A 13982-nucleotide genomic window follows, 5' to 3' on the forward strand; every position below is an offset into this window, starting at 1 on the left:
AGCTGGAATCAAGATTGCCGGGAGAAATAGCAATAACCTCACATAAGCAGATGACACCACCCTTATGGCAGAAAGTGAAGAGGAACTAGAAAGCCTCTTGATGAAAGTGAAAGAGAGTGAAAAAGTTGGCTTAAAGCTCAATATTCAGGAAACGAAGATCATGGCATCCGGTCCCATCACTTCATGGGAAATAGATGGGGAAACAGTGGAAACAGTGTCAGACTTTATTTTTTTGGGCTCCAAAATCACTGCAGATGATGACTGCAGCCATGAAATTAAAAGACGCTTACTCCTTGGAAGGAAAGTTATGACCAACCTAGATAGTATATTCAAAAGCAGAGACATTACTTTGCCGACTAAGGTCCGTCTAGTCAAGGCTATGGTTTTTCCTGTGGTCATGTATGGATGTGAGAGTTGGACTGTGAAGAAGGCTGAGCGCCGAAGAATTGATGCTTTTGAACTGTGGTGTTGGACAAGACTCTTGAGAGTCCCTTGGACTGCAAGGAGATCCAACCAGTCCATTCTGAAGGACATCAACCCTGGGATTTCTGTGGAAGGAGTGATGCTGAAGCTGAAACTCCAGTACTTTGGCCACCTCATGCAAAGAGCTGACTCATTGGAAAAGACTCTGATGCTGGGAGGGATTGGGGGCAGGAGGAGAAGGGGACGACAGAGGATGAGATGGCTGGATGGCATCACGGACTCGATGGATGGGAGTCTGAGTGAACTCCGGGAGCTGGTGATGGACAGGGAGGCCTGGTGTGCTGCGATTCATGGGGTTGCAAAGAGTCGGACACGACTGAGCGACTGAACTGAACTGAACTGTGAGGTTCACAGCCCAAGGACAAAGGACCACTAAAATACTGAGATTCATCATAAGATTACAGACCTAGGCAGTGTATTAAAAAGCAGAGATATTACTTTGCCAGCAAAGGTCCGTCTAGTCCAATCTACGGTTTTTCCAGCAATCATGTATGGATGTGAGAGTGGACTGTAAGGAAGGCTGGCAGTAGTGGTGGACTCGATGGACATGAGTTTGAGCAAGCTCCAGGAATTGGTGATGGGCAGGGCAGCCTGGTGTGCTGCAGTCCATGGAGTCACAGAGAGTTGGACACGACTGAGCGACTGAAGAACCACCCTTCCCTTACACCTTACCAACTGGGCTCAGAATTGTAAGAGCGGATTACGGCTTAGCTTCAAGACACAAACTCTCTGAGGGGGAATATCTAGGGCAGCTCAAAGTCAAGAGGACACACAAACAAAGGAATCTAGAGGAATCTGAAGGTTCAGCCACTTACAGCTGCAGCAAACATTACACAGAGCTCAACTCCTGGCCAGAACAATAGCCCGTCATAGCAGAGGCTGATTCACTTCAGGCCCTGCTATCTAACACAGCCAATATTGTCTGATGTTTAGCAAAAAAAAAAAAAAAAAATTACACAGAATTTCAAAACACAAGAAAAATATAATCTGGAAAGACAATACAAGCACCAGACCCAGACTCGTATATGACACAAATGTTAGAATTACCAGATAAGGAATTTAAAATAACCCATGATTAGTATCTAAGGATCTCTGAAGAAAAAAAATAGACAACATGCAAGAACAAATGAGGAATCTACAAAGATATGAAAATTCTCAGAAAACATAAAACGCTAGAAATCAAACATATGTAGCAGAAATGAAGTAGGCCTTGACAGGCTCACTGGACACAGCCAAGGAAAGAACTGGCGAGCTTGAAGACAAGCCCGCAGGAGCTCTCCTAGCTGAAACGTGAAGAGGAAACAGCATGGAAAAAACAGACACAGAATACAAACGCAAAACCCAGGACCCAATATCCAAGAACCAAGGGGCAGCTGCAGGAGAAAACATACGCCAACCTGAAGGAGGAAAACATACGACCACCAGGAGGAGGAGGAAGAAGAAATATGGAAAGTAACAACAGGTGAGAACTGTCCACAATTAGCGACCCAACACCAAACCACAGGTGCGCGAGCCCAGAAAACATCCAGCACAGGGAGCACTCACAAGCTACACCTCAGTCAGTCCAGCCGCTCAGTCGTGCCCAGCTCTCTGCCACCCTGTGGACTGCAGCCCACCAGGCTCCTCTGTCCATGGGATTCTCCAGGCAAGAACACTGGAGTGGGTTGCCATTTCCTTCTCCAGGGGATCTTTCCAATCTAGGGGTCAAACCCAGGTCTCCCGCATTGCAGGCAGACGCTTTAACCTCTGAGCCACCAGGGAAGACCCTCTTCTCAGACAAAAGCTACAAATTCATCACCAGCAGATATGCCTTGTAAGAAATGCCCCAAGGTTTTCTTCAGGCAGAAGGTAAATTGAACAGGTCAGGAACCTGCATTTACATAAAGAATGGGAGAATACCAGAGAAGGAATTAATGAAGGTAAAAGTAAATCTTGTTTTTCTCATTCTTAATTGATCTTAAAAAAAAAAAAACAACCTGTTTAAGTAACAATGTACTGGGTGACTATAGCATGTGGGTAAGTGAAATGAATTACAGCAATATTACAAAAGATGGGAGGCAGGGGTTGGTAATACTGTGAAAAGGTTCCCATTACAGGTGAAACAGGATACCGTCAGTTGACGATAAATTTAGATTAGTTTAAAATGTAAATTGTAAACTTTAGGGCAACAACTAAAAACACTTGTAAAGAGGTACATGTGATACACTAAGAAAAGAGGTAAAAGTGGATGAGAAAAGTTGCTCAATCGAAACTAGAAAAGGCAGACAAAGAAGCCTGGCATCATACCAGAAACAGTCACATACACGGAAGCATTAGTTCAAATATATGCACAATCTGTTTTAAATGTGGGTGTTCTGCATAAACCATCCAAAAGAGACCGTCATCGGGATACAAAAGAAAACTCGACTATACACTGTTACAGAAAACCCTAAACCCAGACAGGTGAAAAGTGAAAAGTCAAAAGACAGCTAGAATAACTACTTTAATATAAAGACAAAGCAGACTTCAGAACAAGGAAAATTTCAGGCATAAAGAGGGGCTTCATGTGATAAAATGGCTCAATTCCCCGCAAAGACGTAACAACCCTCTAAATGTGCACGCACCTGGCAACAGAGCGCCAAAACCCACGAGGCAAAAATGGACGCAGCTGCCAGAGAGAAGCAAGCAATCAACCATCGTACCTGGGGTTGGCACTTCTCTGCCAGATTATGTGGGCAGAAGACCAGTTAGGGCACTATCAATCACCCTGATATAACTGACATTCATAAAATACTCCAGCTAGCAACAGCACAATATACATTCTTCCGCAGCCTGCGTGAAACATTCACTAAGACAGACCACATTCTGGGCCAGAAAACACACACACACACCCTCTCAAAATATTTCACCGAGTATGTAAGAAACAGGCACTCTCATACCAGGCTGGCCGGAGTACAAACTGGCAGAACCTCTCTGGAAGGCAGCCTGGCAACTACTGTCAGGATGACAGGACATGCTTACTACCAGCGACCCTGTTCTGAATAGTTGATCCTGTAGGAATACTCTCAGGTGGAAGGTTATTTATCGCCACATTCATAAAATGAAATCTCAAAACCCTACTTAATAAAAAGAGGAGGCTCTATTTCTACCACTTTACTCCGAAAAAGTGAAGTGCAGAGCAGTGTGGGCAGAATGTGGACAGGCGTGTAAAGTATGCTGTTCTGCTTACACGCATACTCACAGGTGTAGGCGCAGGGCCAGCCTCTGAAAAAAGGAAGCAACATGGCAACAGCGGCCGTTCTTGGGAGAGATACAGAGAGGGAGACTCATCTTTTACTTTCTCTGGTGTGACTCAGTTACAGCGTGTCCCTATTACCCATTCAATCCACACAAACAACTCCTATGAGAACCTGAGAGGAGCCACCAGAGCTATCAGAGCAAGAGAGGAAGCACCAGAGGCTGTGGATGGAGAAAGGACCGAGAGCAGGCACCGGCGGCTCCAGAAGGACGCGCAGAAACGCAGAGCTGACAGAAGAGACCACGGCAAGGAAGCCGCAGGAGCCCGAGCTGCACTCCCCTGGGGAATGTGATGAGGATTCCAGACTTTCAAAAGACAGACAGCACAAGTCTTTTCTAGTAACAGGTGAAATATCCAAAAAAAAAGGAGATAAAAAAGCACTGTATCATATAAATGTATTTCATAAGCTTAAACATTTCCTTCAAACAGTAAGTACAATTATGCTCTACTGAAAACATAAATGTGAAATGGAGAGTGTGGAGGAATAGCTCAGGCACGCCTTAAAATCCACAGGTGGAAAAGAAGCTTTAAGCCAAGATCTGCCCTGACGAGAATGAAGGCGGTGTCCAAATGAGCACAGTGACCTCCAGCACGTCAAATTTGTACGTAATGTGTGCAAGTGTTTTCCTTTTAATCTACAGCATCACTGACTTGATGCACATGAAACGGAGCAACCTCTAGAAGGTAGTGAAGGGCAGGGAAGCCTGGTGTGCTGCCGTCCACGGGGTCACAGAGAGGCAGACGTGACTGAGCAACAACGAATCACTGTGAAAGCTGCATTAAAAAATGACATTTGAACGTAGTATGTGCATGATCTTGGAAGTAATAAAGAACAGAGCTTGAAAACCGCTGGCCTAGAGAGACTGCATATGATGAACACTCATGGAATTTCCTGAGAAGCTCGGTTCTGTGACTGGACTGCTCCAGCGAGGCCTCCCTCAGACAAGCTGGGGGCTCCCTCTTGCCGCCATCCTCTTCCTCCCACTTTCTGCACGGCACTGCTGCGTCCCCAAGACACCAGCGCTCTCCACCCAGTCACGTGCCTGCCTCTCCCCACACCGGGAGCGTCGCTCCCCCACTGTGGCCCCAAAGCCCTTTCGCAGCCAGCGGGACAGCACACAGCAGCGACACAGGCCCAGCGTCAGGGCAGCCCGCTGCCGGTCCACACAGCCAGACGTGTTGTCGGTCGCGTGCTGACCGGCACCTTAATTTCTGCTGTCATTATTAAAACCAGTAAAAAGAAATCCTAGGATGGGGGAAAAAACAACTACAGAGGCCTTGGTTGGGAAAACTGATGAATTTTAGAATTTGGACTACGGATTAGATAATGGCTTATTTCAATATTAAATTTCCTGATTTTGATCACTGTAGTATAATTATGTAGGAGAATGTCATTCTCCATAGAAAATGCAACGGAGGTATCCAGGGCAAAGCAGCGTGATGTTTCTATTTTTATTCTCAAATGATTCAGAAAAAAATACATCATGCATACATTCAGAATGTTACAGCAAAACCTGGTGAATCTGTATAAAGGGAATACAAGATTCCTATGCATTACTGTCCTTATGTCTGAACTTGTATGAAAATAAAACATTAAAAAATCGTAACACAGATGCTAACATCTATTGATCTCTACTTCCTATAGGTTTACAGGCATTATCTCTTAATCTTTTTACAATGCCATAAAATAGGTATTATTACTATTGTCACTGAACAGTTACAGATGTTATAGAAACTTTCCCCAGGGTCACACAACGGAGTAGAAACAAGATTTAATCCTAAAGTCTGTTTCGTTCAGAGCCAAAAGTTTCTAAATGTTGCACAGCTTACCATCCTTACTGAATAATCTTTCCCTCACAAACTTATCACAGAGCTACTATCTAGGTCAGAGCACTGATTGCTCATTAAAACATCAGGAAAGGAACTCTCTTCCCACAATGGTTTGGAGATCCAACACTGAAGTCAGGACTAGAAAGGAAAACTTGATAGAAGACACCGGCACCAACATCAAGAACTAGAAACCAACTTAAGCTGGTTATGACCATAGCTCTTCTTTAAATACCAAACCTTCAAACACACTTCAGTTGAAGCAAAGTATATTCAGTTTTATTGACAGTTCACAATGAAAAGATTTTCAGCTATACTTACTGCACATCAAACTCATGTTAAAGGGTTATTTTCCCTAGAGAAACTGAAAGCACACCACCACAGATCCATTCTACAAGACTTCTGGCTCAAAAATCTAAGTGCATTCTAGCCAGGGCATGGTGGAACCATGGGCCAAGCACCAGGGCATGGGAATCCCCCACTGGATGAACTGGGATGCCCAAACAGCCCTTAAGAAAACAAGGATTCTTCTTACACCAATACAGGGGGCTGTACATGCTCTCTTGAAATATACACTCGCTCCAAGACTAGCTGGAGTCTTCTAGGGGAGTGTCCTATGCTCTCACCTGCCCTTGGATGGCTGTGAAACCACAATGTAACAGCCACAGTTAAATATACCAAGTTAGCCCCTTTTCCAGACCTAGGAGAGTTATGTAGGCAGGATCCTAATATCTATTACATTAAACTATAAAGGACTCATTTTCAAGTCACAATCAGCAAATAAGAACAAAGTGAAAGAAAAAATAACTTAGCTACATAAAGTTTCTAATTCTGAAGAATAGTAAAACCTCATTAACGTCGGACCAATTACTTCTGAATTTCCAAACACTCAGATATATGTGTCCTACTTGGTGTGAAGTGAAAAAAATTACAAGTATATGAACTTCTGTATTTATGATTAACTATTATGTGAAATAGGCATGATGGAAATATAATTTTTAACAACTCATTTCACTTTCCTTAATACAACTCTTTTTTGCTTAGTTTTTAACAATCCATAACATCACTTTTAAGAATGGGAAAACACTATAGAAACCATCTTCTATTACAGCATACTGCTCACTTTTACTTAGCTTAAAATGAAAGCAATCCTTAACTGATCCACTCGAATACATGTCTGCCTGGTATTTTCTCAGACTTCTGTTACATATAGTGCTTTTCCTGCCATTCATTTCTGCCCATGTGCTTTGGTTCGGTCTTCTGATTCAGTTACCTTCTGAGGTAACTATGAATCTAATCTGTGTCACCAGCACTTTGCCCTTCTTCCTGCTTGCTGGTCAGAGGCAGGCTCAGAGCCCTGGGGAAGACTAGCCTTCCCATAAGTGAATATGAAATAGTTAACAGGAACGATTCTATGAGTACTAATAGTTATTATAGATAACGAGTACACACTGAACATTATCATGTGCCAAGCACCGCTATAAGCATCTCACAAGCAATATCCACTGATTCTTCCTAATAACCTTATGAGGTAAACACTACTATTATGGACATTTTCTAAATGAAAAAACTGAGATGTTAGAAAAGCTATAAAGTGGAACACTGGGATCTGACTTCCAGCGGGGTCCACACTCTTAGCTGCTAGTATACTAGGACATACTGCCTCTCAACTCTGAAGTACAAAAGTTATAAAACGGTACTTCATTCCAACAGTTTGAAGTGACACTTTAGACTTTTAGATTAAAAGTAAATTAGCTTAGCAAATGTAAACTCTCTCTTCTTTTACATTTTAAAAAATAACTGAGACTGCACTATATTGGATGCCTGAGAAGCACAGCTCCTTACTGAGACCCTTAGGCAGCTTTGTTTTTGGAACAGTTTCAGGGAGGGTAGGTGGCTGGACCCCAGGGGGACTGGTGCAGTACCTGAATGCGCTGAGGTGAGGCTACTGCAGAATCAGTGGAGATTATCTGGATGCGCGGGGAGGGGCTGGTCATCCCTGGAGATTCCGGCCGAGAAGTCTGTGTACGTGGTACCTGTGGGCGAGAAGCGGGCTGGATCACAAGGGGGCTGAGAAAGGTGCCCAGTGGGGGTCTGAGGACCATGCCTCTTGGTTTCACTTATGGCTCCAACTGACAAAATGCGTAGTTTAGGATGAGAAAGCAATCAGTGAGACACTTCTACAGAATGGTCCTGAAAACAGCTGAAATAGCTGTTTCTAATGTTGAAAATATGAGAAAAAATGAAAGGGGTGTTCAGGTCTGCTCTGTGCAGTATCAATTAAATATAAAGCTACCAAAATAACTTCTTAGAAATCATCTTTCAACTTTTTCCCCCCACTGTCTCCAAAGCCAGCTATTAAGCACTCCTGTGAGATGACAGTGTTCAGAAGAAAGGCTCTCACAATACTGCTGAGGATGGCAAACACAACCAGAATTACACTGTAAACCACCAGGATTACTAGTACTTGTCAAAGAGTCTGGCAACCTCCCACCCCCACTGGGATGAAACTTGAAGAAAAGTTCATCAATAACACAAGGTCAATACCCATCAAAGTAAAGGTTCAAGGTTCCGAACGGTCACTTGGACACCTGAAGTCATCAGGTATTATTTTTCTTTAAATAAAAGTATGTTACGAACCAATATTTTTCAAACTTAAAAAAAAAAAAGAAGAAAATACTTCTCGATTCATTCTATGAGGCCAATACTACCTAATACCAAAACCAGACAGATGATCACAGGAGACTACAGACCCAGACCAATGCTCCTTATGAATAAAGATGCAATAATCTGAAACAAAATCCAAACACAATGAATCCAGAAGCATATAAAAAACCATACACTATGACTAAGTGGGATTTATCCCAGGAATACATGCTTGCTTCTATATATGAATCAAACAATATACCTTAGAAGGGGACAAAAGTCAAATCTTCATCTCAATGGACAGAAAAAGCATTTGACAAAATTCAACAGTCTTTCATGATTATTAAAAAAAAAAAAACCCACTCAGCAAACTAAGAAGTACTGATATGTCAACCTCTTTTTATATAGCTAACATAATACTTAACGATATAAGACTGAAGCCCTTTTCCCAATGATCAGGAACAAGACAAAGAAGTCCACTTTCCCCATGTCCACTTGACATCATACTGCAACTTCTAGACAAGGCAATTAGAAAAGAAAAAGAAATAAAAGCAGCAAGGTCTGGAAAGAAGGAAAACCATCTCTATTAGCAGATAATACGATCCTTTATACAGAAAATCCAGAAGAATCCACAGAAAAACTACTAGGTCTAATAAATGAGTTTCAAGGTCGAAGAATACAAAATCAACATGAGAATCAGTTATTTTTCTATACGTTAGCAAAGAGCACTCAGAAAACTAAAGAAACAATCCTACTAACCATAAAATCAAACACAAGAAAATACTTAGGAATAAGTTTAACAAACAAAATACAGCATTTGTATACTGAAAACTACAAAACATTGTTGAAAGAAATTAAGATGTAAATAAACATAAAGACATCTGTGTTCATGGATCAGAAGACTTAATACTGTTAAGATGTCAATACTACCCAAACCGGTCAACAGATTCAATATAGTCGCTATTCAAATTCTGCTGCTGCTGCTAAGGCGCTTCAGTCGTGTCCGACTCTGTGCAACCCCATAGACGGCAGCCCACCAGGCTCCCCCGTCCCTGGGATTCTCCAGGCAAGAACACTGGAGTGGGTTGCCATTTCCTTCTCCAATGCATGAAAGTGAAAAGTAAAAGTGAAGTCGCTCAGTTGTGTCCGACTCTTCACAACCCCATGGACTGCAGCCTACCAGTTTCCTCCGTCCGTGGGATTTTCCAGGCAAGAGTACTGGAGTGGGGTGCCATTGCCTTCTCCGATTCAAATTCTAGCTGCCTGTATTGCATAAACTGATAAATTCATCCTAAAATTCATGAAAATGCAAGGGAACCAGAATAGCCAAAACAATCTTGAGAGAAAGCAAAGTTGGAGGACTCAGCTTCCTGGTTTCAAAACTCACGTGTCTCTCGTGTCTCCTGCACTGGCAGGCCGGTTCTCTGCCACCTGGGAAGCCCCAGTGAGAAGCAGTGGTAAACAGAACCGCATGGCCACGGCATAAACACAGACTACTAGAGCAACAAAGCAGAACAAAGAGCGTAGAGACGAACTTTTCCATCAGTGGTCAGATGAGTTCTGATTAAAGTGCCATGATAACTCCATGGGGAAAGAAGAGCATTTTCAACAAATGGTGATGGAAAAATCAGACACCACATGGAAGGATGAAATTAGACACCTAACTCCTATTATATAAAAAACAATTAATTCAAGAGAGAGAATCCTGGGGAAATGGTGGAGTAGGAAGCACCGGGAATCTGTCTCTCTACCTAGATCACAGACAGACATCAGAAACTGTCAGATGGGACTACTGTGGAACTCCAGAGTCCAATGAGGCCTGCAATTTCCAGGGGAAGACTTGGACGACACAGTGCGGTTACCTTTAGTCAACTCCAGCTCCTAGCACAGCAGCGCAGCTACCTGCCCCCACCCCTACTCAAGACGAGGCAACCGTGCACACGCTCCAAAGAAGCCTGCACACAGCCTGTGGGAGCCAGGGTGGCAGAAAGGGCCCTTGTCTTCCACAACTGGGGACCCGTGCGCCAATCGCTGACTGCTTCTGATCCCAGAGGTGCAGGCGAGGAGGTGGCATCCATGGTCTCTGCACCGCCTCCTGCTGTTGCCAATGCCCATCTCTGCTAAAGTGATTCCAGGGGACTTTAAAAACTGGTCTGTTCTCCCACCACCCACTTTTCTCTTTTTTCCTCTTTTGGGAATTAGACATTAAAGACAAACACTTTCAAACTAACTGCATATACAGGAAAAATTAGAAAGTAACTACACATGCTTAGGGAAAGACACAGGTTTAGAAAAGATCTTAAATTTACATATCAGGATGTTGCTTACAGAAAGTGCTTACAATAAAAACAAATTAACAAAAACCAGCAAATATCTGGCAAGAGAGAGAATCTGATTTCTAGAGTTACCACATTATTAGATTCAAATGTCCAGTTTTCAACAACAAAATCACAAGGCATACAAAGAAATAAAAGTATGGTCCAGGCAAAGGAAAAAAAAATTAACAAAAATTACATCTGAAAAAGATCTCACGTCAAATGTACTCGATAAGGACTGAACTAAAGGAAGATGTAGAAAAGTCAGAGGATGATATATGAACAAAATCAAAATACCAATAAGCGACAGAAAATCTAGAAAGAAAGCAAAAAAAATTGGAGCTAAAAAAGTTCAGAAACTGAAATGAAAAATTCACTAAAGGGATTCAAAGGAAGATTCAAGTAAGCAGAAAAATCAGTAACCTTGATGGGATTTAGTGAATCTGAGGAATAGAAAGAAAAAAGATTGGAGAGAAGTGACCAGCGCCAAAGAGGCCTGCAGGATACCAGCAGTGAGGCCAGCAGCACTGTGGGAGTCTGAGAGAGAGGGGTGTGGGCAGAGAGCATGCAAAGAAATAATGGCTGGAAAGGTGCCCAAACTTGATCAAAGACATGAACATAAACATCCAAGTTCACCATATGAGGAACTCACAGAGACCTGAATCAAGATACATTATAACCAAAGTTTCAAAAGACAAGAAGAGAAAATCTTGAAAGCATTTAAAAGAGAAGCAAATTGTCACATACAAAAAAATCCACAATTAGGTTATTTGCAAATTTCTCTTTAGAAACTTTGGAGGCCAGAAGACAGTTGGCCAATACAGTCAAAGTGCTCAAAGAAAAGAAATATGTCAATTCAAGATCCTATACCCAGCAAAACAGTCCTTCAAAGGCGAGGGAGATTATAATTAAAATGGCTAAAGTTAAAGAGGATTCTAAAGGCAGCAAAAAAAAGGGGGGGGGGGTAAAAGTCCCCATAAGGCTATCCTCGGATTTCTCTACAGAAATACTGCAGGCCAGAAGGAAGTGACAAAGATAAATTCAAAATCCTTAAAGGGAAAAACCTGCGACCTAAGATATTCTACCCAGCAAGATTATCTTTAGCAGAGAAGGAGAAAGAATTTCTCAGACAAGCAAAAACTAAAATAATATAGGAAGACTAAACTTTTACTGTTAAAAAAAATACCAGAAGGTCTTCTCTAAATAGTAAAGAAGGGGCCATCCCTGGTGGTACAGTAGGTAAGAATCTGCCTGTCAAAGGAGGAACCCAGGTTCAATCAACAGTCTGGGAAGACTCCACATGCCACGAAGCAACTAAGCCCGAGCGCCAGAACTACTGAGCCAGCTCTCTAGAGCCTGTGAGCGGCAACTCCTGAGTCTGCATGCTCTGACTCCTGAGTGTGCGTGCTCTGGCTCCTGAGTGTGCGTGCTCTGGCTCCTGAGTGTGCGTGCTCTGACTTCTGAGGGTGTGTGCTCTGACTCCTGAGTCTGTGTGCTCTGACTCCTGAGTGAGTTCTGACTCCTGAGTCTCTGTGCTCTAACTCCTGAGTCTGTGTGCTCTGACTCCTGAGTGTGTGTGCTTTAAGTCCTGAGTGTGTGTACTGTAACTCCTGAGTCTGTGAGCTCTGTCTCCTGAATCTCTGTGCTGTAACACCTGAGTCTCTGTGCTCTAACTGCTGAGTGTGTGTGCTGTAACTCCTGAGTCTGCAGGCCAAGAGCCTGTGCTCTGCACCTAGAGAAGCCACCACAAAGAGAAGCCCGCACATTATAATGCAGAGGAGCCCCAGTTCACCATGAGTAGAGAAAACTTGTGCATGAACATGAAGATCCAGTGCAGCTAAAATAAACTATTTAAAAAACGTTAAAATAAATAAATTGGAAAGAAGGAAGAACCTATAGGAAAGAGAAAAACATAACTAGAAAGTAGATCACTTAAATAAACCAGTACACCGATTAAAAATTTTTAAAACAGTTGTGTGAAAGTGATAATAGCTGCAACAAACAAGAAAAGGATAAACAAGAAGATATAAAAGACATCAAAACCATAAAATGCGTGGGAGGTAAGAAAATAGGTTTTGTTTGTTTGTTTTTTAGAATGTGTTTGGAATATATATATGAATACCCATCTAAAGTAAATGGGGGCTTCCCTGGCGGCTCAGATGGTAAAGAATCTGCCTTCAATTCAGGAGATCCGGGTTCAAACCCTGGGTTGGAAGATCCCCTGGAGAAGATGGCGGCAGCCCACTCCAGTATTCTTGCCTGGAAAAATCCCATGGACAAAGGGGCCGGGTGGGCTACAGTCCATGGGGTCGCAAAGAGTCAGACACAACTGAGTGACTAACACACACACACAAATCAAAAACATACAATATATTCACAAAAACCAAAAAGAAGAAAACACAGGCATAACAGAAAACCATCAAACTGCAAAAGGAAAAGAAGAAATGTAACATCAACTGGAAAACAAGGTTTACAATGGCAATACATATATATCTATCAATAATTACTTATATGTCAATGGACTGAATGTTCCAATCAAAAGACATACAGTGGCAGATTAGATAGTAAAACAAGAGGCTACAATATACTGCCTACAAATGATCCATTTTAAAGCAAAGAACACATACGGGTTGAAAGTAAGGGGATGGAAAATCTAATTTCATGCAAACAGAAATAAGAAAGCAGGGGTAACAATACTCGTATCAGACAAAACAGATTTTAAAACAAAAGCTGAAAATAAAGATAAAGAAGGAAACTGCATAATGATTTAAAGAAAGGATCAATATAAGAAGGTATATTACACTCATTAACATATGCACCCAACATGCCCACACGCATGCTTGGTCTCTCGGCCGTGTCCCACTCACTCTCTTCGACCCTATGGGCAGCAGCCTGAGGGCGCCTCCGTCCGAGGGATTCTCCAGGCGAGAGCACTGCAGCTGGCTGCCACGCCCTCCAGGTTGTCTCCCCACCTAGGGGTCAAGCCGGAGTCTCTATGGCTCCTGCACCAGCAGGTGGGTCCTTGACCACTGGAGCCACCTGGGCAGCCCTACGTCACTTGGGCTAGAATTTGGGCTTCAGCATTCCCATAAAGGGACACAACAGCTTATCAGCCTTGCCTTTTCCTTCTGTAATGTAACTGCTTCCACCAGTAAATCAGATTTAATCAGTACTGGCCAAGGGTTGGTCTGAGAAGTCTGGGTGGACACTGGGAGAAACTATCTGGATCTCGCAGCAAGTTTGAGTAGGGTCATCTTTTCCTGGTATGGGCAGTAAAGTTGCTGGGGTTAGAGTCTTGCAAATACTCAAACATATCCGTGGGCTTTCAAATAAAAGAATTTGCTATCTGAAAATTCTTGATCATTTAGTAGGTCTGGTACCTGGTGAGCAATCAGAACCTGAATGGGGCTCCCAGAGTAAATTTCCGTGTTCCC

The 13982-nt window shown here is 42.7% G+C and overlaps 1 protein-coding gene across 7 annotated transcripts in view; it reads right to left on the reverse strand.

The window, feature by feature from the left end:
- The window catches only part of NR2C2 (nuclear receptor subfamily 2 group C member 2), a 113859-nt gene that overhangs the window by 32539 nt on the left and 67338 nt on the right, over positions 1–13982 (reverse strand). For all 7 annotated transcript variants that reach the window (XR_001919994.1, XM_018067064.1, XM_018067060.1 and 4 more), the window contains one exon: positions 7513–7623. Coding sequence is in view for 6 of the 7 variants with exons in the window: in XM_018067060.1 (XP_017922549.1) it covers positions 7513–7623 (111 nt within the window). In the remaining variant the exon portion in view is untranslated. The remainder of the gene's footprint in view (positions 1–7512; positions 7624–13982) is intronic.

The sequence above is a fragment of the Capra hircus genome, chromosome 22 (genome assembly GCF_001704415.2).
Source record: "Capra hircus breed San Clemente chromosome 22, ASM170441v1, whole genome shotgun sequence".
Lineage (NCBI taxonomy): Eukaryota > Metazoa > Chordata > Mammalia > Artiodactyla > Bovidae > Capra > Capra hircus.